At 36.3% G+C, this 26,734-nt stretch overlaps 1 protein-coding gene across 1 annotated transcript in view; it reads right to left on the reverse strand.

Annotated features, from left to right (window-relative positions):
* The window catches only part of lgr4 (leucine-rich repeat containing G protein-coupled receptor 4), a 70,811-nt gene extending 44,499 nt beyond the window's left edge, over positions 1-26,312 (reverse strand). The window contains 2 exon segments of the mRNA XM_073836172.1: positions 25,552-25,832; positions 26,031-26,312. Coding sequence (XP_073692273.1) covers positions 25,552-25,742 — 191 coding nt within the window. The 5' untranslated portion in view covers positions 25,743-25,832; positions 26,031-26,312.
* Positions 26,313-26,734: the final 422 nt, after the last annotated feature.

Below are 26,734 nucleotides of genomic sequence, written 5' to 3' on the forward strand. Positions count from 1 at the left end.
TCACAGTCACATCATGATTTATTCAAAGGTGCTCCTTCCTTAGTTCAAAAAGACTGTTTATTAAAAATAAACTGTAAAAAATATGATGTGAAACTGCAGAAAACAAACATTTAGTATCTAAATTCAAAGGCTGTTTTTTTAAGTATATTATTATAGTAAATGTACTTTAAATGTAAAATATAGTTCGCAACAAATGGTAAAGAAAGAGTAAAATGAACCTTTCAACACCACTCAAAATAGAACTACTCAAAATCCTGTCACGAGGCAACATACAGTATTTCAATTTGATAAATTTCTTTGAGCGGTCCCTCCCACAGCTGATGTTCATGCTTTACAAGTTCAAACAGAGATCTGTATGTCTGTGACGACTGATAAGACCCGAATCCAGATGAGACAGTGAGATCAAGCATCACGCAACAGTAATAGAAGAAAGCCAAGTGTATTTGATGTCATCAGCACTGCACTATGGTGATTTACCTCTCAACATGCAAGTATGACATCAGAGGCTTACAAGTGTTTGTTTGGGAGATGAGGGTTTGAAAAGCAGTAAATGTATGAATCCCCACCTAAAAATCAATTTTCACATATACATACAGTTAAACCAAAATTTATTCAGACACCATTATTACAGTTTATTCGCTTCAGTTTAGAAAATTATGACGAGAACTCAAGAGTTAAACTGTGTCAAAACAAATTCATCTTGATAATGTCAGATAACTTTGATAGAAAGGTATAACAAAACATCATCAGGTCAAAGTGCCAAATCAAATTTTTGGTCACAAATATTTGTATCAATTTTGCTGGTAGTCCACCGTATGAAGAGTTTTTGGGTATATAAGTTTACATAAATTAACTATAGTGTCCTGCACCCACAAAAAAAATAAAAATTTGTATCTGGTTTGTATTTGTATTTTTGGTTTGACTGTACATATTCTTATTTCCCATCATCCCTGTAATCTCCCCTGTTCTGCCTCTTTATCTCAGATCCACATTACTGGTACACATCTCAATTCATTGTCCAAATTACAGCAACCCCAGTGATTTCTTTAGAATTTATGGACAATTTAGTGGGTTACACACTGAATATTACCACATTAATATTCCCTTAAATAGTGTCCATGAATTGTAAATGGTTATTAGGAAAGGGCTCTTGAAAGATTTTTCAATATGAAATCTAAGTTACATCTAATGAGGTGAATCAAATTCACATTTACATTTATTTACATAAAAATTCCAAAGAATACACTGTATAGCTAATGTCAGATTTCTGAACAAAAATATTGTTTGTATGTCTGTCACTGTGTGTGCATTAAATCTGACAGATGTTTTTTTTTTATGTTCAGTTATCATGTTGCTTCATAAAAGCCTTTGTATATGTGACCCTGGACCACAAAAGGTAAGTAGCACGGGTACATTTGTAGCAATAGCCAACAATACATTGTATGGGTCAAAATGATTGATTTAGTAAATTTTCCACCATAAATATATCAAAACTTAATTTTTGATTAGTAATATGCATTGCTAGAACTTCATAGAACTTTAAAGGTGATTTTCTTTAACATTCAGATTTTTTTTATTTTGCACCCTCAAGATTCCAGATTTTCAAATAGTTGTATCTCAGCCAAATTTTGTCCTATCCTAACAAACCATACATCAATGGAAAGCATATTTATTCATAAAGCTCAGTTTCAAAAATTGACCCTTATGCCTGGTTTTGTGGCCCAGGGTCACATACAGCAAATGCGTTAATGAACTATTTTTAAAATGATATGCTAGGCACAATGTTCACTGCTATTTTCTTTGAGCAGGGTTGACCAGGGACGGTCAAGCTTCAAAAAAGCTTAAAAAAACCTGGGCTACTTTTATTGTGCGTTTTGTCATGTTGAAGTTTAATAGCCTCTAGTCATCATTCCCTTAGATTGAATGAAAGCGAGTAACATCAATTTTCTGCTAAACTGCTAAACTGTGAGTAAGGAATGGTCAACTGTTGCTTTAAAGAAGTGAAATTCTCTAGGTTTTCCCTCATTCTCTTTTTCTTCTCTTATTTCTATAAAACTATCTATGTCCCTCATTTTCTCCCTAAGGCTCCGAAGCTCTGAGCATAAAGAGAGGGAGAGAGAGAGAGCAGAGGCTGTCAAGGAGACAGAGAGATAGCATGTAGCAGCACGACAAAAATGCAGGCAGTACACAAAGTGTTTTCCTCTCTCTCTCTCTCTCTGTTTCTCTCTCTCTCTCTGTTTCTCTTTTCCATTTGGGCTGAAAGGTGAAGTGTGTGGGCAGCTAGAAAAGCAAATGGCAGATCAGCAGCGAGAGAGGTCAGAACGCTGACCTTAAAAAACCCGCCGTTAGAGACGCCACAACACAAACTCGCAGAGAGGAAATGAGAACCAGTACATGTAAATCATAATAAGTGTGTTTTTATGTGGCATTCTACTTGTTATACATCTCAGTCCTTTTGTTTATTTATTGTAGCGTGTTCCAGCCAGAATTGTGTGTGCGTGTTTCTGTCTTTGTTCTGGAGGAGATGCACTGAAGCCCGGGCAGGTTTTTTTTCAGCTGAGGCTGAGATCTTGATTAGGAATCCATTATATGCGGCTTCAAAAGCCAGGCCGCAAACAGTAGACATGGAGACTGGGTCTGATGGAGCCCAACAAACATGCTACAATAGCTAATGAGGCACATCCCCAGCCCTGAAGGAAGACAAGAGGAAGATATCGTCCGCCATCTTGGATTTCAATGTCTTGAGTCTTGAAAGCGTATATATGAACACGAGGGCCTCTGGCCACACTGTGTATCAGATTACTCCCCCAATCACACACACCGAAAGGGGCCTCCCTATCCCCCCTGCAGCTCTGACCTTCCATCGCTCCGCTATCTTTTTTTTTTGGATCCGCAGGTTACCTGCCCTATCCAGTTACCCTTCAGGCTGCTTTCAATGGACCATGTACCACCAGAACACTCCCCTTTCTCCTCTCATTTCTTATCACTCACTCTTTCTCTCTCTCTTTTTCCCTCTTGGTGGTGTCCCTGGGCCCCTATTTGTGCAGCAGTCCCGGTGGTCCTCTGGATACATTATGTATTACTGACAGTCCTGTTCCTCCTGTACTCACACACACACACACACACACACACACACACACACACTCCTCCACGCCCGCAGCCTTTCGCCCTGCTGCAAACTCTCTCAGTCTTTTGGCTGAGGTGCCTGGGAGCAGGATGAGAGAGAGAGAAAGAAGACTATGTGTATGTGTGTTTGGGTCTGTGAATGTGATCTCTATCCCCGAGTAGCAGGTTTCCTCATTAGGGGCCAGGGGCCGCACTGCAGTGACAAAGACAGGGACGGAGACAGAGGCCTACTGGAGCCGTTACCGGAGGAAACTCTATCCTATGAGACTGATAACGTGTGCTCTTAAAGTGTGTGTGTGTGTGTGTGTGTGTGTGTGTACCTGGTATTCATCAAGTTGTGGGGACCAAATGTCCCCACAAGGATAGTAATACCAGTAAATTTTGACCTTGTGGGGACATTTCTTAGGTCCCCATGAGGAAACAGGCTTATAAATCATGCACAATGAGTTTTTTTTGATGAAGTAAAAGTATGCACAATCTCCTGTGAGGGCTAGGTTTAGGTGTAGGGCAATAGAAAATATGGTTTGTACAGTATAAAAACCATTACGCCTATGGAATGTCCCCATAAAACATGTAAACCCAACATGTGTGTGTGTGTGTGTGTGTGTGACCGTGTGAAACCAGTTCTGCTGCATTTGTTATGTTTAAATAAAGCATAATTATTAACCTAAAAAAATCTGAAATGTTTTCTTACACAAATCACAACCTCACAATTAACTTAAAAAGGTTAAAATGTCCTGTTCTTATCTTAAAGGAGTAGTTCAGTTTCAGAACAAAAAATTACAGATAATGTCCGCACCCCCTTGTCATCCAAGATGTTCATGTCTTTCTTTCTTCAGTCGTAAGGAAATTATGTTTTTTGAGAAAAACGTTCAGGATTTTTCTCCATATAATGGACTTCTATGGTGCCCCCGAGTTTGAACTTCCAAAATGCAGCTACAAAGGGCTCTAAACGATCCCAGACGAGGAAAGTAGGGTCTTATCTAGCAAAATGATTGGTTATATTAAAAAAAAATTACAATTTATATACTTTTTAACCTCAAATGCTCGTCTTGTCTAGCTCTGTGTGTACTCTGTGTAGAGATTAAAAAGTATATAAATTGTAAATGTTTTTAGAAAATAACCGATCGTTTCACTAGATAAGACCCTTCTTCCTTGGCTGGGATCATTTAGAGCCATTTGAATTTGCATTTAAACTGCATTTTGGAAGTTCAAACTCGGGGGCACCATAGAAGTCCACTATATGGAGAGAAATCCTGAAATGTTTTCTTCAAAAAACATAATTTCTTTACGACTAAAGAAAGAAAGACATGAACATCTTCGATGACAAGGGGGTGAGTACATTATCTGTACATTTTTGTTCTGAAAGTGAACTACTCTTTTTAAGGGACAGTTTCCCAAAAAAATGACAATTCTGTCTTTATTCACTCTCCAACACTTTTGAAAATTTGTTGGTTTTTAAAAAGTAAATGGATTAATTGGATCTCTGTCGTTATTTTGTGTTGTGCAAAAAAAAAAAAAAAAAAAAAAAAAAGACACAATTCTCATTTTTTAGGGGAACTTTTCTTTTAAAGGGTTAGTTCACCCAAAAATGTAAATTAGCCCACTATTTACTTACCAGGCATCCTAGGTGTATATGACTTCCTTCTTTCAGACGAATCCAATCGAGTTATCTTGGCACTTCCAAGCTTTAGAACGGCATAGGCGGGTGTTTCTCTTCATTAGTCCAAAACAAGTCCAATAAAGTGCATACAACCATAATAAAAAGTGCCTCACACAGCTCTGGGGAGTGAATAAAGGCTTCCTGTAGCGAAATTATGCGTTTTTGTATGAAAAATATCCATATTTAAAACATAAGAATCACTATGATCTAGCTTGTGCTAACTAGTAGTACCCGGAAGCAGTTCCAGGCGAATGAGAGATTGTGGAGAGATCAAAACAAAACAACAGTCACAAATTCGAGTTCAAACAGGGATTTGTAAATGAAAATGTCAGAGTATTTCGATATAAACCAAGTAAGGAAACCTTGCTTCCTTTGCTCCTGTAAACAAACGTTGGTTTTTACGAGACTCACCAATGCATGTGCAATGCTGACATCTGACATCATCCGGCTGGAGTTGGTTCTGGGTACGACCAGTAGGCCCTAGCTAGATTAAAGTTTATTACGTTTTTAAATATGGATATTTTTCTTACAAAAACACATTGATTCGCTACAGGAGGCCTTTATTTACCCCATGTGAGGCACTTTTTTATTATGGGTGGATGCACTTTATTGGACTTGTTTTGGACTGATTAAGAGAAACACTCACCTATGCCATTCTAAAGCTTGAAAGTGCTAGGATTATTTTTAATATAACTCTGATTGGATTCATCTGAAAGAAGAAAGTCATATACACCTAGGATGGCTGGAGGGTGAGTAAATCATTGGCTTATTTTTAAATTTTTGGGTGAACTAACCCTTTAAGGAGCTATTTCTACTTTTATTTAGATTAATTAATAGCAATTGACAAAAATTGCAGGCAAAACGTATTTGAGCTGGTTGATCTTGTCTTTAACACGAATGACAGATATATAATGTAATACCTGTAGGGTATTGTGTAGGTGAAATTCTGCAACATGCTCAAACAGTTGAAGATTTCAGCTTGCAACGGCAGATACAATTTGGCATTGTCATTAAACTGCTAACTCAAGGACTACAAATAAGGACCACCCTAAGCGCCTCAGATGAAGCGTGACTGAATGGAAAATGCATACTACAAACATGGAAGGAAGAAGAAAAGCCTTGTTTTAGGAGAGCTCAGGAACATGTCAAGTCTCAACAGAGCACTGCAGATTTTCTGCCTGTCAGTAGGAGTAACAGAAATAGAGCAGGAAAGAGACTGAAGCCTAATTAAACTCATGCTATAGGACAGAGGTCATTGATTTATGAATGACAGCCTTATTTTCTATGAGGATAGAGTCATTCCCTTTTTCTAAAACAACATTTATTCTCTCACAGCTTAACGTAGGACGCTCTCACTTAATCACTCTGAAAGAAGCACAAGAAGCCTGTTTGTCTTTGACTGAACACTCAGGGGCAAACTCACGAAACCTATATAAAATTCTTAGCATAGAAACGTGCATATTCACTAACTTAGATGCAATCCAGTTTAACTTGCAGTTCCCAAAAAATATGGAGAACAGTGTTTTAGCCAGACACATATCCAGATTGTAGACAAGCATGCTTTCTTGATGGCAACTTAGAACTAAAAACCTAGATCACTTTATGATTTTTTATACTGATTACACAACCAGTCAAAAGTTTTTGAACAGTAAGAAAAAAAAAGTCTCTTCTGCTCACCAAGCCTGCATTTATTTGATACAAATTACAGGAAAATCAGACATATTGTGAAATATTTTTACTATACAAAATAATTGGTTTCTATTTAAATAAATTTAAAAATGTAATTTATTCCTTTGATCAAAGCTACATTTTCAGCATCATTACTCCAGTCCTCAGTGTCACCTGAGCTGTCAGAAATCATTCTAAGAAGCTGATCTGCTGTTCAATAATTTATTATTATTATTATTAATATTTAAAACAGTTGAGTATATTCTTTCAGGATTCATTGATGAATAGAAAGATCCAAGATCTGCATTTATCTGAAATAAAATGTAAAAAAAATAAATAAATAAAAAAAATAACATTATATATTGCCATTCAAAAGCTTGTAGAAAAAAAATCTACTCATCTTCTTTAACTTAATAATAATGAAAAAAATTGAGCAGCAAATCAGAATATTAGAATGATTTCTGAAGGACCATGTGACTGGAGTAATGCTGCTAAAAATTCAGCTTTGAAATCAGGAATAAATAACATTTGAAAACATATTCAAATAGAAAGCAACTATTTTAAATAGTAAAAATATGTTTTAAAAACATTTGACTGTTTTTGCTGTACTTCTTCAAATAATGAATCAAAAAAACTAAGACTTGTTGAGCAGAAGAGACTTCTTTAATAAAAAAAAAAAAAAAAAATTATCTTACCTGTTCAAAAACGTTATATCTATACCAAAAAAGATGCATTAAATTGAGCAAAAGTGAGAAGACATTTATAATGTTACAAAAAGTGTTCATCACGGAATAAATTAAAATATATTAAACAAAATTTTTAAATAGAAAACTGTTTTTGTAAAATTGAAAATATTTCACAATATTACAGCTTTGCTGTAATTTTGATCAAATAAATGCAGCGTTGGTGAGCACAAGATACCTACAAATAAATAAATAAATACAACAATCTTAAAAATAAATATTTATCCTCAGTTAATTAATATTACAAAATGATATTACAAAACTTTTTTAAAAAAGTAAAAAAAAAAAAAAATTAAATGCACAAAAATATCGAAAAAAAGATTATTGGTCAATCTCTACTTAGCAACAACCTACAAGATCAGTAATTATGCTGGGAAACCTGCATTTAGCACAGATTTTGTGGGCACGTTTGCATTGTTACTTGACGGTCAAACAATGCATAAAGCCTATTTCTGAGCGTTTTACAGGAACAAACTCAACAGCAGCTGCTCTCCGTGGGCTCCTAAACTCTCTGAGGGTTAACTTTTACATTTCCACTGCATCAGTGAAACAAGGGAGCATCCGCGTGTCGGCAAACCACAACTGCACCGCAGCAGGCCTTTCGGTGGCCACAGCTGCCCACAGAGCCCCACATCACAGCTGGGCCAGCCCGCTCACAGCCCTGCCAAGCCCTGAAGGAGCCCAGCCACAGCCTGCCCCATGATAAGGCCTGCAGATGTGGTGTGTGTGCGTGTGAGTGTGTGTGTTGGTCCATGGGCGGGTCCCATTCACCGGGCTGGCTTTTAGGCCAAGAAGGGTGAGGCGTCTCTGTGATAACTCCATTTTGATTGACAGCCCTGCAGATGATGTCTTTTAAGGATCGAGACTGAAAAGGGTGTGCGCCTTAAAATGGACTTAAAATAAGGGCACTTTTTGTCCTAGTTTGTCTAAATGTTTGTGTATCTTACTGGAACTTAGATCTAATTTTCTTTATTAGTCATTTGTATACAATGTAATAGAAATGTAATATAATACAAATAAAACTGATTATTTTGAGTGATTATTTGCCTACATTCTGAATGCGCAGCTTGTGGGATTGATTAAAATTGTGTGCAATACCTACAACCCCGCACTGAGTTTCAAGGCCCGAGTTGGGCTCAGGGTTTGTTGTTTCAAGCAGGACCTCCACCCTGAATTTGAAGCACATTAGTCTCTTCTCACAGGGCTGATGATTTGTTTTTCCTTCAGCATTACATACAGTAGAGAGTGAACACTAAACACTAGAAGCCTATCAGTGGGTTGGATGATGTCATGCTTGACAAATTCCTCTCCTTCTCTACACAAGAGAAAAGTTTGAGTCATATTTGAGCTCCGGCAAACTGTCTGCCATTCAAGAAGACAATTATATGGTTTGAATCATGAAATCGTAAAAAAAGCTGAAAGATAAGAAGTCCACAAGCTCAGTGTAAGGTATTTTTTCTTTAAGAAAGACAGGCCTGATGGCCTCAAACATAGGATGTAAGCTGTGTATATGAATTCAAACATGGTATTTGGATCTTTAAATGTTTGGGAAGACGGCACTTTAATGTTTTTCTTGAAATGTTTGGGAAAAAAGGGCTGTCTGACGCAGAACATGGGATTTAAACTATGAGTAATGAGTTCCAGTCTAAACCCTCTTTGAACTAAACTACCTGAGATCCTAAAAAAAAAATCTACAGACTTGCCCTATACTAAAAGAAGAGAACACGACCACACACAGGCACGCATAACTTATACCCTATGAAAACAAAAACGTATAAAAAAATAAAATATATTCACCAAGTCATACCAACACACAAGCAGCTCTATGTCCAGTCAAAGAAGGGCTACAGTTCTGGAGTCACAGAGCAAGAAGCCAATTCCCTCACGTGAGCTCTAACACAAACACTCAGCCTTGAGAGCAAACATGTCAACCCACAAAAAAAAAAAAAAAAAAAAAAAAAGTCACAGTCTGAGAGAAAGCAAAGGATTTACAGAAAGAGAAAGACAGCAGGAATGCGAGAAAGGAAGTATATTAAGCCGCTAATTCCACAGGAACACCACGGCTGTAAGCACACAGTGTGTTGGGGCTGTGCTGATAGCCTATCTGTAATGAGATATGGACAAGGCTGAACACACCACCGATCCACACAAACAACATACAAGGGAGTCGGACTGCAACGTTTGCCAAGAGCAAACCATTCAAATGTAGACTCTCTTCACCTCCCTTCTTTATTTACTTAAATGCAAATTATATTATGTAAAGTATCATAATTAACAAAACAGACTTCACAGGATAGTTCACCCAAACATTCTGTCATAATTTACTCACCATCACGTCAATCCAAACTCTGAATTTCTTTCTTGTGTGGAACACAATTTAAAGTGTTTTGCCGAAATTCCAGGTTGTACATTCCCATTCACTGAAATGGCTTATGAATGGCTTCAAAAATAACAAAAAAGCACCATCAAGTATCAAAACAAAGTAGGGTTGGGTATCGTTAGAATTCCAGTTTTGATTCTGCTTATCGATTCTGATTCTTATCGATTTCAAATTCCGATTCCAATAAGATAAAAAAAATCCATTAAAAAGTTTTAAGTCAAACATTTAGATGTCAAACATATTTATTCTGTCTTTTGCCTATGGTTTTACCAAAAAAAAATACCACGGAAAAACAAATAGACTAATATAAATTTCAAACATTAAATTGTTAAAGACAAGCAATAAAATAGGAACAAACAAATCAATCAGCAATAGCATAAATAAACAAGACTGAACAAATGTCAGGTACAGAAATTGAAATCAAAAGTTTAAAAACTTTGCATAGTTTTCCTTTCATAAATAAATTATTGGTTAATCCTCATTAAATTTACTAAAGATATTCAGTCAGTTAAAGATTTTCTTTTGTTCTTTGATGTTAATGACAGGCGGCACGTTTATTAGACGGCTGTCTTTAACACCGAACAGATCTAAAAATACTGTTACACATGTGTTTTCTTACCTTTCAAATACCTTTTCATACCTTCTGCTTATGATCACTTAAGACAAAAAATGACTGTGTTTATGATGATATACTGACGTATTTCGTGCATACTGGTCTATAAATGTGAAAGAGAAGTCAGTTGCAGCCCGGAACAACCTTTTCTGCAGTGGAAATGCCAGAGCTGTTCGAGAATGGACACAGGTCGGGAACCCGAGAAACCACTGTTCACGCTTCAGATGTGTGTGCTGCATGCAAACAGTGTGCAAGTTCTTTTCTTTCCAGCACTTAAATAGTTTAGAAATCACATTAAAAGTCTAAAATGGAACTGGTTCTTGATACCCAACCCTACAACAAAGTACCACAAGTCCTCTAAAGTCATGTAGCAGAACAGTATAGAACTAATAGCTATGTATTATTCTTTATACAACAGTTCCTTCTGCTCCTTGAATCTGATTTGCTGAGAGGAGTGCAATATTCTAGTGATAAAGAACTCTGGTGGACACCAAAATCCACTATAATTTAAAAAATAATACTGTTTTTGTGTCACTGAATGTAGTTTTATAAGAAGAATGTACTCGTTTACACCTCATATATGCGGATTGTTAATAAAGACAACATCTGTTTGAAAATGTTTAAAAAACACTTGTGTTTTTGGAGATGTGAGCTCCAGGGTGACAGCGCCCTTCAGCACTCATGAACCCTTCGATAACAGCCTTACCTCGGCCAGATCTTCTGAAATTTACAGCTGGCTCTGATGTCTCTATAGTGGTTAAATGTAATTGTTTGGGGTAAATCTAATGGGCAGTTTTTTGTCTCATTAAACTATTATTTGCTCTAGAGCAAATAGTTTTGGCTGAGGGCAAAATCTATTCACTTTATTTTATGTAAATTTAATGCTGTATATGAGAGCGCTGCCTTTGTACTTTTGACTGAATTGTCTAGCAACTTTTATGATAGCTGTTGCTGTTTATTACATTTTATTATTCAATAAATAATATTTTATATAAATAGTAGTATTTAATTATCGTATTTAGTATTGGGAAATGGTGTGTTTAGTGATGGTGACTGGTTACATTATTCCGCCAGTAAATGGCAACAAGAGATTGTTTTTATGAGTGAGTCAGAGGTAAAGGCTTTCATATTAAAAGAGACTGAGAGTTATTTTTACATCAGCAACACATTGTAAGACACAGCCAACAAATGCACTGAGCAGCGCTGTCATCCGAAATCGAACCCTAATAATTAAAAGGATAGTACAACAAATATATCCTTTCCTCAGTGGACATTCAAACTAATGTTTTATTGTAAATATGAGATTGAGCTGAAGAATGAATTATTAGATGCAGGTGATTACACCCACTCAGTCCATCTCTCTCTCATAAAACTCTACATAATACAGTTTTTTAAAATACAGTAATACAATACGCTTTTAATGAAGCAACTCAACGTTCCTTCATTACTAGTTCTTGAGGCTTGGGCTCAGCTGTTTAACGGTCAAACTGAGATTTGAATTTGTGGCGGAAGGAAGTAGTTCTGCACGAAAGAGGGATTTTAATGACACTCCATTATTGTTTCTTATGCATTTACACACTGCAATATCACACTCGTAGGCGTGCAATATAGCTGTATATTTGCACACTGTGATTACTTACGGCTACAAGTGTGGTGTGTGCTCATATAGCACTCAAATCTCAATCATGCTGTCACATATTCAATGGTACTGAATTTAAATATCAATAAATGAGTGATAATCTCATGAATTTGTGTTAATTAATAATAAATCAGTGATAAATTTCTATTTGGCAAGGATCCTAAAAGAATCAAAGGATTCTTTCAGAATACTGAAAAAAATTGCAACAATGATAACAATTAGAAATGTTACTTGAGCACTAAATAAACAATGATAATAAACATCTAATTTTTATATGTCCATCTCCAGAAGAAAATAAGCTTTTGGAATTGGATGAAGGAGGTAAATGATGATAGAATTTTCGGGTGACCCATTTCTTTAATATAGTCTCCAAATGCGAATTATCTATCTCTAAAACAAAAATAATGCATTAAAAACTCTTCCTGACTGTAAATCCTGCAATTTTCCACTTCTATCATTAAAATATAATAACTTGTAATTACCTAAATTATATGAGTTTATTGTATCTACAATCAAAATGAAAGTTAACAGAATACGTCAGCCTGCCGCAATAAATTCTTCATTTAAATGCACTTGTACTATGTACTTGTACAGCATAACAATAAACAAAAAAACTCTTGTGAGAAGGAAACATTCTTCCACTTGAGAAAGATAAGCTATCAGGATATTAGCCAATATCTGACATTAATCAGCTGATATCTCAACAGCTTAAAATAACAGTTGTTTTAAAACAATATCAGCAAGGTCAAAATTCCACATGCTTGCTAATGTTTGGCAGTGAGTCCTGTCCAGATGTCTTTGACAGCATCACCTAAATGCAAGTTGCCTCCCATAAGGGTTCGACACTGACAGCATTCAGAAAAATTGGTTCATGCGTTCGCTCTCTTTCTCTCTGGAGAGGTGAGCTGTGCTGGACGGAAGCTTGATGGGAACGAAACCCAAATAAAACCAGTTTTCTGGGAAGCCATTTCACATTCCAGTGAGACCAGAGAGGCTTCCCACCTTCCAGTAAGAGTGTGTGTACAGACCTGTCTGTGGCTTCACCTATTTGCGTGTCGGTGTGTGTTGTGACACTAAGAGACAGAATGTGTGCATGCGTGTGTGTGTGTGTGTGTGGCTCAGTGCTTTCCCAGTTCATCTCACTCAGTATACCCCTCTGTTTATCGTTCGGCCCATCTCTCTCCCTCTGTTTCTCTCTCCATCCTTCCCCTTCATTCCTTTCCACTGATCTCAGATCCTCATCCTGTCATTTGTCTGGTGTCCATTAGAAAAAGACGATGTGATGGGAGACAGGCGTTTCTAACGCAGCAGATGGCCTTCTTCAAGGCTCCATCAGGAAGCTCACATTAAACAAAACCATTAACTGCCAAGGCAACCTGCCTGCATCCCAACAACACTATTGACCATGAACGATCTCTAAATAATCACACGGCCAACTCTGTAAGCGTCCACAACCTTTCGTTTCAGGAGAACGGAGATGAACTCGAGCGTGTGAATGGAGTGAGTCGAAAGGGAGTGTCCAGCCATCCTTGCAACTCTCTCATCTGGTTTAGACCAAACATAGTGAATCAGACTGACTCTGAATAGAATTCAGCACTTTAATAAATTACAAAGGGGCCTCTTCACTACCTTACTACCCCATATTCTGTCCTGCCTTCTCTACACATAGTCTAAGTCTAACCTCTTACAACTCTACTGTGTGTGAGTGTTTGCAAGTGAAAATTGCTAAGTAACTTAATAAACATTCATGAGTCATCCTTTCTGCACAGATCATTAGCTAGTATACAGCGCATTAGAATTATGAATACCTTAAATCTGAATTTGTATAAACTGCTGATTATAAAGGTGACATATCATGAAAATCTGACTTTTTTAAGTGTTTAAGTGCTATATTCAGGCCCCCGCTGCATCTACCAACCCAGAAAATGTGAAAAACAACAACCCAGTAATTTATTTTTTTTTTTGGTAAACAGTGTACTAGTTTTAACACCATGGCAAAAGTTCAAGCAAAGCATGCTAACTGTTCAGTCTTTGGCTGCACAGACACGCACAGAACACTATTTAGAACCACAGCCTCAGAGGAGACAAGAGAGCAGTGAATTTATTGATTTATTTAATGTATATTACGCTGCTGCCACACAGATCTAATATACAATAAACATGCAATTTCTCTCCCAGCTGTTTACCTTCACAGACATTGACTGTTTTTGTAACTCATGTAAACTTGTGTGTATTTGACAGTTTAAGCGCAATAAGACATGAAAGATAACTTAGTTTAGTACTCACATGCTGCTTTCTGTGCACATGCTTTGGATGTGTGCGCTCGAAAAAAAAAAAACGTATATCAGAAGTTTAAACTAATATAGCTTTAAAATTAATAATTTCAGTGCGATAGACATGATAATCAAAACCAAACAGATGTTTTTTGGGAGAATATCTGAGGTACGAGCTGTAAAGGGACAACCCTAATATGAAAAAGGGGGTGGGGAGCAGCAGCTCAATTGCATTTAAAGATACATGCACAAAAACAAACGTTTCATAAAGTGTAACCAATATACACTACCCTTGAAAATATAGGGAAATAAAGGGAATTAATGCTTTCATTTAGCATTCGTTCCTTCATCTTTAATCATGCATTAAATTAAAGTGACAGTGAAGACATTTTCATTTCAAATAAATTATGTTTAAGTACATTTTTAAATATATATTAAGAAAACCTTTTTTTTTTTTTTTGATCAAATAAAAATTGTACAGTTTTTATTTTTCTCAGATACTCATAATGTAATTAGTAAGAGCGACTGACTGGGCATGGTCAACGGAAAAAATTTACCAAAAAAAAAAATCTGTGAAATATCAACTATGCCCTCATTTTTTCATTTCAATGCAGCCTGATTAGGCTTTGTGTGAAAAGAGATCTTTTCTGTGTGTAGTTAGATTTTCATGGTGACTTCTCGAATCTCATGCAAAATAATGGTTGTTTTGTTACTGCAAACGGTCATCAATGTGAACGTGCCTGCTGAAAGTTTTAAAGTGCTGACATTACTCTTTCTCTCTCTCTCTCTCTCTCTCTCTTTCTCACACACACACACACACATACACACACAAAATATTGCAAATCTTAAAAATAGCAACGCAAAATGAAGCATGACTGGCTTAAATATGACATGCCACACAGACAAGACGACAGCAGAGGTTTTCGAAATGAGGAAGAAAATGATGAACTGGGAATAACTGTTTATTTTACTGCCCTCTAGACATAATGTATCATCAGCTCAGTTTAAATAAATTCAACACGTTCTGCTTTTCTGTCTCTCTCACACTCATAAACACACACAAATTGTTGGCAGGGGCAGCGCGTGGACAGATGCAGGGGACCCGAGGGGGTCATCTCCAGGTCAGGAAGTGTGAGCGGCTGTGGAGCGATGATGGACCCTGCGACTCGAGGTCAGCGGGGGTCACGCACGCGGGCAGAGAGGAAATGCCAGCCAAGTGGCACCACGTAGGACCACACACGTTCAAACGTTCAAACGTTCGCAGAGGAGGAGAGGTGCCATGTTAAACACTCCTTACTGGAAGAGCTGGACAGAGAAGACATCCGCACTTCTTCAGCTGCTGGACACTTCTCAAGGAGTCTAACCACTGGAGATCCAGAGAACGCAAACCTTGGATTAGAGCTCATCTCCGGCCAGACTCCTACTGGGGACTACTTGTCAGTCCACTAATCCAGCCCTCACAGTTCCTCACAGCAGAACGGACATTTGGTGGATATTTTCTCCACATGGGATGAAATCCACGGAACAAGGGCATGGCCAATAAGGCTTGATTTGAGGTCTGAGTGCTGCATGTGTAAACACTCGCAATGCTTTAAGAAATTCTGGCAGCCTAACAGTCTCTCTCTTTGTCCCACACCCACTATTTCTGAGTGAGAGAAAAGCTCTTACGTGTCTCTCTAATCATCATAAACCATCGTTCATGCTCATCAAAATACAGGGAAGAGAAAGAAAGCCAAAGGCACCAAAAAGGGAAAGACACAGAGCGACAGACAGATGTTACTAGGTATGGGAAGCAAAAGAATTCCACCGCTTCAGTTTCAACTCCACTTAACATTTTCAGTTCTAATTAACTTTTTATTTTTTTTTAACTTTTTTTTTAAAGACTAACAGGGCCCTATGATTTCTCCAATGCAGAAAATGTGGTCAGAATAGCGAAATCCATTTAAAAAAATGACATTTACTGTATAACGTAAAATTTGCTGAATTTTGAAATCAAAACAAGATTAGTACACTTATTCACATCTGTAAATATTAAGATGCAAAAATACAATTTTTTAAATATGAATTCTGCATGTTCTGCATGTCTCTGTGTGAATGAATGGCACAGATGCACTGTTTTGCTTACTACACACATACTGATCGTAGGCCTGCAGCGACGCGTCGATGACGTCGACGACTCGGTTCTAAAAAAACGTTGACGTCAAATCCAGTAGTCGACACATCATGCCCACTCACCAGACGCATGTGGGTGACCAAAACAAAGCAGCATGGATAACGAAACTCAGTCCACTTCTCAGGTTCAGCAGCCTGCACTCCCAAGCAATACATGTCATCAGAAACAGGGCTCGACATTAAAGCTTGTCCGCTTGACCGCTTGACCGGGACAAGTGAATTTTGTGAATGGGCAAGTGAAGGAGAATTTTACTTGCCCGACCGGACAAGTAACCTGATATATCAATAACAAACAATAACTAGCGTAGCACCGAAACTTTGGTGAGAATGATTCTGATTGTATTACTTACAGTGTAAACGGTGACTGAAAACGGACAGTATCAAGCATCAAGCTCGTGCATCTAAATCACGGAAATTTTAAAACTAATAGGCGCAACAGCATACACAAAGAAACAAACATACTGCGGTAGAAAAAAAAAGATAAATATTGTATAACATATTATATAGGTAAGCAACATTACGATTGCAAACGTGACATTGATTTTATACAACAGTAGTTCAATAAACTAGTATTTAATATTAACTGACTTACATTTTTAGACACATCACTGACTGTTTTTGTTAACGAAATAAGCAGCAGAACAGTCGCAAATCTGAGAAACACACAGCGGCGTTTCAATACTGAATGATTTAGCATTTAATTTAATGAATGAGGTGAGTCAGTGAACGAACTGGTTGAATCCGTGACTCACTCATTAAGACAGTGACTTACTGCCACCTATTGGTGGTTCGGTTTCATATTTAAAAGTATTGCATTTTTTCAACATTTTAGATTTATATGTTAAAAAAAGTACAACATTATTCTTATAACATTATTTATGTATTTGCAATTTTACTGTGTAAATGCATTTTTTTGGAACCTCTTATCTTCATTAAACAGTCTAAGTAAATACATTTAAATAGCATTTTCGATGCAGTCTGGGTTTTTCCTGTGTAGTGGAAAGATGGAGTTTGTTGATACTGATTTAATCTGAATGGTAACCATACAGAGTCTAGTTATTCTAATTGAATGCATTGATAAAATTTCAGAATTTAATGTAAATGATGACACATTTAGTAAGGTTAGGAAAATAAAGTTAAAAAGTGTCCTAGAATCAATTTAAGGCAAATATCACAAATATTCTGATTAAAGTAAGACCTTATAGAGCAGTGATGAGACTATTGCTTCAGAAAAGATTAATTTACGGCAAAAAAAGGCTCTTTTTTGCCTTGGACAATAATTTTTTTTTTTACTCGGACAAGTGAATGTCTGATTTACTTGTCCGAAGGACAAGCACATGTCAAAGCTTAATGTCAAGCCCTGTCATCAGAAAACAACTCGCCATCCTACCTCAAAGGTGTGGGAATATTTTAAACACAGCCAGAAACGTAAGGGTATAGTTATATGCAGTCTTTGCAAGATGGAGCTAGCATACCACACCAGCACGACTTCCATTTGGGAGCATCTTTTAGGAGGAAACTGCTAACTATGTAAAAAAAAAAAAAAAAAGATAAATCATCTAATTAGTCATTAGAATAGTCGACTATTCGATAAAATAATCGCCCGAATAATCGTCTTAAAAATAATCGTTTACCCCCAGCCCTAACTGATCATCATATCATATACAAAAAGAAACTTAAAGGTCTTCCCAGCAACCTGTATAAATAAAAGTTTGGCTTAACTTGAAGAAACAGTGACAGAAATACATTACTTAATGTAATGATAGTACTACTACTACTAATAAAGTTATTCTTAAAACATTTTTTTAAGAAATATTGACCTGAAAAATCATTTACCAGAAAAATATAAATATACAACACAGTATTTCTGAAAAAAAAAAAAAAAAAAAAAAAAAAAAAAACATTTTTTAATAAAGTCAATTAATTAGTGATGTTTTTAATTATTAAAATTTAATAAAACCATTAAAATGTTATACCAAAAAAATTATGAAAAACAGAATTTGGTCAAATTAAAACTGAATTTGAGGGAAAAAATGTATTTCATAGGGCTTTAAATTTTTTATTTTTGTTAAACTTTTAATAAATTGCAGTTAAATTTTGTCCGTTTTCATGATTTTGTGATTTCAATTAAATAGACATGCTTTTTCATCAATATTTCCTAATTTAACAATTACAAAAAGAGTCTAGCAAAATTGAAACAGAAAAAAACGGAATCCAGAAAAACTAAAACGGAAAAAAATGAATTTGAAAAAAAAAAAAAAAAAAAAAAAAAAAAAAAGGATTTCATAGTGAATAAAAAAAAGTGACTCCATTGCCAAATTACGAGATGATTCAATAAGAAAATTGCTATATTCATATTCAAAACATATTCACTATATTTCCTTTAGTAAACTAAATTTGCTGCTTATTGATAGTGAGTAAGGTAGTTGTAATAGTTATGTTTAGGTATGGGGTAGGGTTAAGGAATCTAAAATATAGTGAAGCAGAATAAGGCATTAATATGTGCTTTGTACGAATAAATAAGTATTAATAAAAAGCCAATATGCATGCTAACAAGCAAAGAGTTAATAGTGACTAAGTGTTCCCTAATCTAAAGTGTTACCAAACAATTATTATACAGGGTGTGTTTAACACCTTTTTACCGGCAGATTTAGTTCAATCCAATATTTTGCCATAAGCCATACCTAACAAAACAAAAATGCAATAATATTTCATTCATTAATATTTATAAATGTCTACAGACAAACTGTATAATGGACATCATTATCTACACAATGTCACATGAACAACCAGTCAGTAAATAAACTGATTTAGGTTTAACTGTAAATTATATTTTGATTCACTAAAAAAACTAAAATCATTCACGAGAACGGGTTGACAAGAGTAGTAGTAACAAGTAACAAGTATTACAAGACTCTGTCATAGTATTTTGGTACGTTTGACAGCTGTGAATGGTTCTTTACACTTGTAACTTGGTTCTTAACCCTAGATTTTTTTGTAGTAAGTTCAATGCTTGGTACTCGAACTGGATATGCAATGTTGTTCTTGAAAAATTGCGGTCACAGACATTCATGAGGCTTCACCTTTAACGGCTGAGAGAGTCTTTGCCAGAATGCTGAACACAGAGGGCCCTCTTCTCCTCCAGAGCTCTTCTCATGACCTGTGTGTATGTGTGTGTGCAGGTATGACTGAAGGCTGCCTGTGTTCATGTACATAAAACAACCTTTATCCTGAACTATCCCAATACACCTCGTAACATCAGAGCTGTAAATCATTTGTGCGGCACTGAGGCACACAAACCATCTTCAGGTGAAGCATTGCATTGCATTGATTCAAGGAAACAGTGTCACTTTCTCTGGTGGTGCTCTCTCAAAAAAAAAAAGCATTGACAAACTTTTATCCTCCACTTCACGTTAAATCTCCCATTAAAAGTGCATTACCTCACCAGTCACTTTCTGTCACGTACCTCTTGACTGCACAGAAACGGTATTGTCTTCAGAGGTGAACGTGAAAAAAGCGATCACTAATCGCTCTATACATTCAGACAAGGAAAGGTGTGGAAAAATGGTGCAGCCGGTTCCATCTGACTGAGCTTGTAGACGTGCAACCCTTCCCACAGCCTTTAAGATGGAAAAGAACATGGCGTCTCTGTTTTGTTAATGGGACACAAAGGCACATTCCAGCTCCTCAATGCTGAAGGGCTTTACTGAGGCTGAGACAAGAGTGGGCTAATGGCGTGTGGACAGACGGTTAAGGGGGGATATCCCCACTGCACTAAGCCAGTGCACACACACATATACACAAGGGAAATTCTTTCAGCCAGTGAGGGGACACCAAAAAATAGGCAAGGTAGACTGAAAAGTAGCAAAAGGCCAAAAGTAAAGCAGTCACGCGCTGGACTATGAAGGACGTGCCATTGAATCGTAAAAAAAAAAGCATTCTTTAAACTTACTGGATAAGAACAAGACGTGTAAGGGAGGAAGTGAAAAGGCTAGAAAATATTTTAATATATATACACACACTACCAGTCGAAAGTTTTTGAACAGTACAATTTTAATGTTTTTTTAAGTCTCTTCTGCTCACCAAGCCTGCATTTATTTGATCCAAAGTACTGCAAAAACAGTACAAAAGATTTTTACTATTTAAAATAACTGTGTTCTATTTGAATATACTTTAAAATGTAATTTATTCCTGTGATTTCTAAAATGAATTTTTAGCATCATTACTCCAGTCACATGATCCTTCAGAAATCATTGTAATATTCTGATTTGCTGCTCAAAAAACATTGAATATTATTACTGTTTTGTTTACTACACACATACTGATCGTCATATCATATACAAACAGGAACTTAAAGGTCTTCCCATCAACCTGTCTAAATAAAAGTTTGGCTTAACTTGAAGAAACTGTGACAGAAATATATTACTTAATGTAATGATAGTACTACTACTAATAATAAAATTATTATTAAAACATTATTTTTAAGAAATATTTACCTGAAAAATCATTTACTAGAAAAATATAAATATACAACACAGTACTTCTGATTTTTTTAAAATAAATAATAATAAATCATTTTTTATTAAAATCAATTAATTAGAGATGTTTTTAATCATTAAAATTTTATGAAACCATTAAAATGGTACACAAAAAATTTATGAAAAACACAGAATTTGGTAAAAAATAAAACTGAATTTAAGGGGAAAAATGTATTTCATAAGTCTTTAAACATTTTACATTTAACATTAATAAATTGCTGTTAAATTGTGTCCGTTTTCATGATTTCATGATTTCAATTAAATAGACAATTAAATGCTTTTGTCATCAATATTTCTTAATTTAGCAATTAAAACAAAGTACATATATTACGTTGAAAACAGCTGAGTAGATTTTTTTCAGGTTGCTTTGATAAATAGAAAGTTCAAAAGAACAGCATATATGTGACCCTGGATCACAAAACCAGTCTTAAGTCGCTGGGGTATATTTGTAGCAATAGCCAAAAATACATTGTATGGGTCAAAATTATTGATTTTTCTTTTATGCCAAAAATCATTAAGAAATTAAGTAAAGTTCATGTTCCATGAAGATTTTTTGTAAAATTCCTACTGTAAACATATCAAAATGTAATTTTTGATTTGTAATATGCATTGTTAAGAACCTAATTTGGACAACTTTAAAGGTGATTTTCTCAGTCTTTTTGATTTTTTTGCATCCTCAGATTTCTGATTTCAAATAGATGTATCTCAACCAAATATTGTCCTATCCTAACAAACCATACATCATGAAATAGAAATCTTTTGTAACATTATAAATGTCTATGTCATCACTTTCGGGCAATTTAAAGCATTCTTGTCAAATAAAAGTATTAATTTCTATAATTTCTTTAAAAAAAAAAAATAAATAATAAAACGGACTTCAAGATTTTGAATGGTATAGTGTATAATGTTAAAGCTTTTTTATTTCAGATAAATGCTGATCTTTGGATCTTTCTATTCATCAAAGAACCCCGAAAAAATGTACTCAACAATTTAAATATTGATAATAATAATAATAATAATAATAATAATAATAATAATAATGTACGTTTCTTGAACAGCAAATCAGCATATTAGAATGATTTCTGAAGAATCATGTGACACTGAAGACTGGAGTAATTAAAACTTCTTAAAAAAAAAAAAGAAATTGTCAGTAACAAAGCTACTGTATCTTTATGCCAATAAAGTAAGCACGTCAAACAACTAGCAAAAACAACTATATAAGACATTCACACCCCTAAAAATAAAGGTTCCTAATTGGCATTGATAATTCCATTAAAAACATTTAACGTCCATGAAACCTTTTAGTTCTTAAAAGAGCATTTTAATGATAATGGAATGAAAAACTTCGACGGATGTTAAAAGTTCCTCAAGGAATACCAATAAAGAACCTTTATTTTTAAGCGTGTAAGGATATTACAAGATAAAATTCTAAAATACATTCAGGTGATACTTTTCCAAAAACATCAGTTACATACTTCTCCCCCTCCCCCATACAACATAACAGACAAATGTTTATGAGGTGCTTGTTAAAACATTATGAAGGCCATTTGATCGAAAGCCGAGTGTAATAAGCTATGAACCACTTGCATTGGGACTTAAGTATATAGTTACATCCGCTCATACAGCACAGTCAAGGTCAAAGTTTCCCTGGTGTGGAGCGATACTACAGTGCATATTTGTTTCTTAAGCCGGTGCTAAGTCTCTCACCTGCCCTGCTCTGTTACTCCGCCTAAACAGAGTATGATTAACCTGAAGCATTGCGCAACAACCTGTTGAAGTGAGCAAACTATATTAACCCTACAAGACTGAGGGCTGCTATCTGGACTAGGAAAATAATGATCAACCAGACTGTGCCTACTCTCTTTCTTTCACACTTTTACACGTTTCCCTCCCTTGCCTTTTCTCGAATGCTAATACTTCAAAATATTTTTCTTTGTCACTTTACCAGTTTTGAAACTCCAACTCCCTCCCTCTATTGTCCTTTCTCTCGCTAATTCTCCAGTTCTGTTCTTCTCTGCGGGGAGAGACAGTGTGGCGACAGCTGAAGGCAACCCAGAGGACGGGCAGAGAGAACTGCCCTACTATTATCAATTACATAAATAAATACCAGAAATGCAGTTAAGCGTGCAGCAGGCCGTCGCAGCCGGATGCAGCAATGCGGCTAGGACGACGGTGGCAGCGCATTTCACAGCTCATGACTATTACCGCACAGACTGACTGACAGATGTCCCGTCATCTGCTCAGGATCACTTGTGGATTGATCATTAATGTGCGTTTTTTTGTTTGTTGCAAAAACAGGACCACGCTAAAACAAAACCAGAATCTGTTTAAAATAAAAGAAAGTGTCATACCATATTTTAATAGTCTTTATTTTATTAAATTGCATTTAAGAAGATGTAGCAACAGATCTTTTTTCTATATTTACCTATAAAAAAAATAATACTAATTTCATGCCAACTCTTTATGACCTGCTGATATTTTTTTTCATACTGGTCAATATCATTTTTATGATGATGAAGCTGTCTAGCAAAAAAAAAAAAAAACCAAGCGAGGGTGTTAGCATCCTCCTGATGCCTATGCATGCAGCCCCCCATTTGCATATAATTCACTGATATCCAAGATGGTCACTGCTGCCACTAGTGTTAACTCTGTGGCTTTATTTCTGGCTTTATCGCTTCTCCAGACTGGACTTAGCTTGGCGTTGGGTTACACGCTGCAGCTTGGCAGAGATATTTCGAGAGCCCGGTCAAGCTGTTTTCAAAACGCATGGGCTCCGAGGAGAGAGAGCTGCAGAATAAACACTTGCCTCCAGACGCACTTCTAAACACTTTGGCAGAAAAGTACCACACTTAATCACAAAACACAATAAATGCTGGTAAAGTGTAATGAGGTGAGGGATGTGATTCACACGTGCCACAGACAGCGGGCTCTGGCTCAGCCCAACAATAAACCAGTCTTTCTGTATTAAGACAGATGGAAAAACTTGAGGGGTAAAAAGTTCTCAAAGTCAACCAGCGAGACGTGCACAGCTGATGCGAGTGCTCCACTGATTCAGACCATAGGAGTCAGCATCAAGAATTAGGGCCTGTTCATATCAAGAAGTTTTAATTATCATTTTAATTCTATAAGAATAGGGAAGTCAACACCCCAGCTGTAATAATAACGACACAGAAAAACAACACCACTGAAATCCATTTCAGAACATGATGATGAACACTTAAAACACTGACAGCCGATCAGAATACACCTGACCTCAAAGAGTTAGAGCATTTATCGTGGCAGATGGCATAACGGCAGCTCATGCTCACACTAACAAAAAGAATGTTATCGTGCATTTGTGTGGATGCTAGTATAGTTAGCGTATAACTATTGTCCTTTAGTCAGAATGGTAAAAGTTACTCTTTGACAGTATATGACACCCTGAACCACAAAACCAGTCTTATATAGAACAGGTATATTTGTAACAATAGCCAACAATACATTTATTATTAAAAAACTATCATTTTTTCTTTTATGCCAAAAATCATTAGGATATTAAGTAAAGATCATGTTCCATGAAGATATTTGTAAATTTCCTACTGTAAATATGTCAAAACTTAATTTTCGATTGGTACTATGCATTACTAAGAACTTCATTTGGACAACTTTAAAGGTGATTTTCTCAATATTTAGATTTTTTTGCAGATTCCACATTTTCAAATAGTTGTATCTCAGCCAAATATTGTCCTATCCTAACAAACCCCACATCAATGGAAAGCCTATTCAGCTTTCAGATGATATATCATTTCAAAAATTTGACCCTTATGACTGGTTTGTGGTCCAGGGTCACATATTTAGACACACTTTAAGCTTAATTACTTTTGTCTTTTAATGTAAGAGGGCTCCTAGATTATCAGCGAATCCATAAGGTTAATTAAAAATGAAGAAAATGTAACATTACTATAAGATATAACATTAGTGTCTGTTATGCCCAGTAAAAATCAGCAGCGGACTGCTGAGAAAGACATTTATGGAAAGCACTATTCATAGAAAGGACCCCAGCTCACCTCACAATATAAATAACTGGCACAATATCTACCTTTTTATGCTGCGTGGGTTTAAAAGCAGGCCGGTGAGGTTTTAAAGGCTGGCTGTATTTAATAATGGATGAGCAGCCCTCTCTATATTACCAGTTTGGGTCATACAGCATTTAGTCTGTTACACTCACACAAAGTACCCAAAAGCGGCCCAAGATGGACTTTGAGCGGCAAAGCGAAAAATCTCTCTCCAATGAATTTCAGCCTGAAAACAACTTCCAGTCCTACGTTAAACGTAATGATCATTCTCCACACTATGGGTTTTTCACTTCTAATTTTTAACATTTGGTTACATTTTTTCTCTCTGCTATGCTGTGAATAAAACTGAGCATATGCAGTTGTGTTTCTGAGTCCCATAACAGTTTATCATGATTTAATATTACATGATCAGTGATACTTATTTGAGGTCTGAAAACAACTTTAGACTTGTTTTAGACAAGTTATTCTAAGTTTACGTAACTGCATAAACTACATGAGTCATAATTTTGGGGGATTGCTACAGGGTGTTTCTGCAGTAATTCGTTAGGGAAAAGTGTAACATGTGTAACACATTGCAAAGACAGTTTTGAAAATGGAACCATACATTTCTAGCGTCATACACACGGTATGCACTTGTTTCCAGCATGCACTTGATAGTTAAACGTTACTGTGGTGACTTACAGGTAATAAGTGAAAGCGCTGAGGCCGGTGGGAACCGTGGTCAGTCCTCGTCCAGAGCAGTCCGCTCCTCCGTCCTCATCGCAGCGGCACAGCGGAGAGCATGTGGCCGGAGTGGACTGTCCCTCTCCCGCAGCAGCAGCAGCACAACCCCACAATCCCAGCATAAGCATCCGGACGGCCAGCGATGCCATTATTCTCCTCCTTTCGACCCAAAAGACCCTCGAAGCAAATGCGTGGTGCTCGTTTCGCAAGCAAACAGAGGTGTTGATAGTTCCTTTAACCTAAGAACAAGTACAATATCAGACTCTCGGAAGACTTAGGTTGATTTCGCTGAGCTTGATCAGATGTAGACATGATGTGGGCGAGTTAACGGAGTAAAATGAAGCTACAACATGTCTTTTTGTTGTGAGTGCCCCAAAAGAAACGTTATGCTACCTGCTTTTCTTTCAGCCATGATCGGTGTAAATAAGTGCTCTTACCTAATGCCCGCGAACGATAAGCAGAACGGGCCAGTCAACGGTCATTCTGCGCGGAGTCTCGAGCCTCACACCTCCAAAAACACACAAAATAAACACCTTTAGCTTGGATTACGGGGTCTAAACAAACGGGGCTCCAGATTGCCCTGATTCGCCAAGCGTCCGCTTCCAGGAAAACACTCACAAAACCACGACGAAACACGGCGGTTACAACAGTATTTTCACTCTCTCTCTCTCTGATTTGTTTCCTGTAGAAAACACGGTCAGCTCTCCGTCGAGCCTCACGTTTCCTCCTCTCTCTCTCTCTCTCTCTCTCTCTCTCTCCCTCTCTCTCTCTTTCTCTGCAGGACAGCCAGTGAGGTGCTGAATATGTTAATGCAGACCTACATATTAATGATTTCTCGACGTCAGCTGTATAGTATGAAACTGAAGGAAGAAAACTGAAGACTGTGAAATATTCAAAAGCTTTATTTACATATGGTGGCATGAAACAGGTTTAATAATAATTTTAAAAATCTGAAAAAAAGTGACAAAAAGACGTAAAACTATGTTTACGTTAGTATTCACACCATTTGTTGAAAAATATCAGGTGACAAATATTGCCATATTGGACATAATTAGCCTTGAAGCTGTCCTGTGTGAATCAATAAAACAACACTCTTTAGATAAAAACCTTAACAATTAAAAGCTCTTTGTTCACCTGTGGA

The sequence above is a fragment of the Garra rufa genome, chromosome 3 (assembly GCF_049309525.1).
Source record: "Garra rufa chromosome 3, GarRuf1.0, whole genome shotgun sequence".
NCBI lineage: Eukaryota > Metazoa > Chordata > Actinopteri > Cypriniformes > Cyprinidae > Garra > Garra rufa.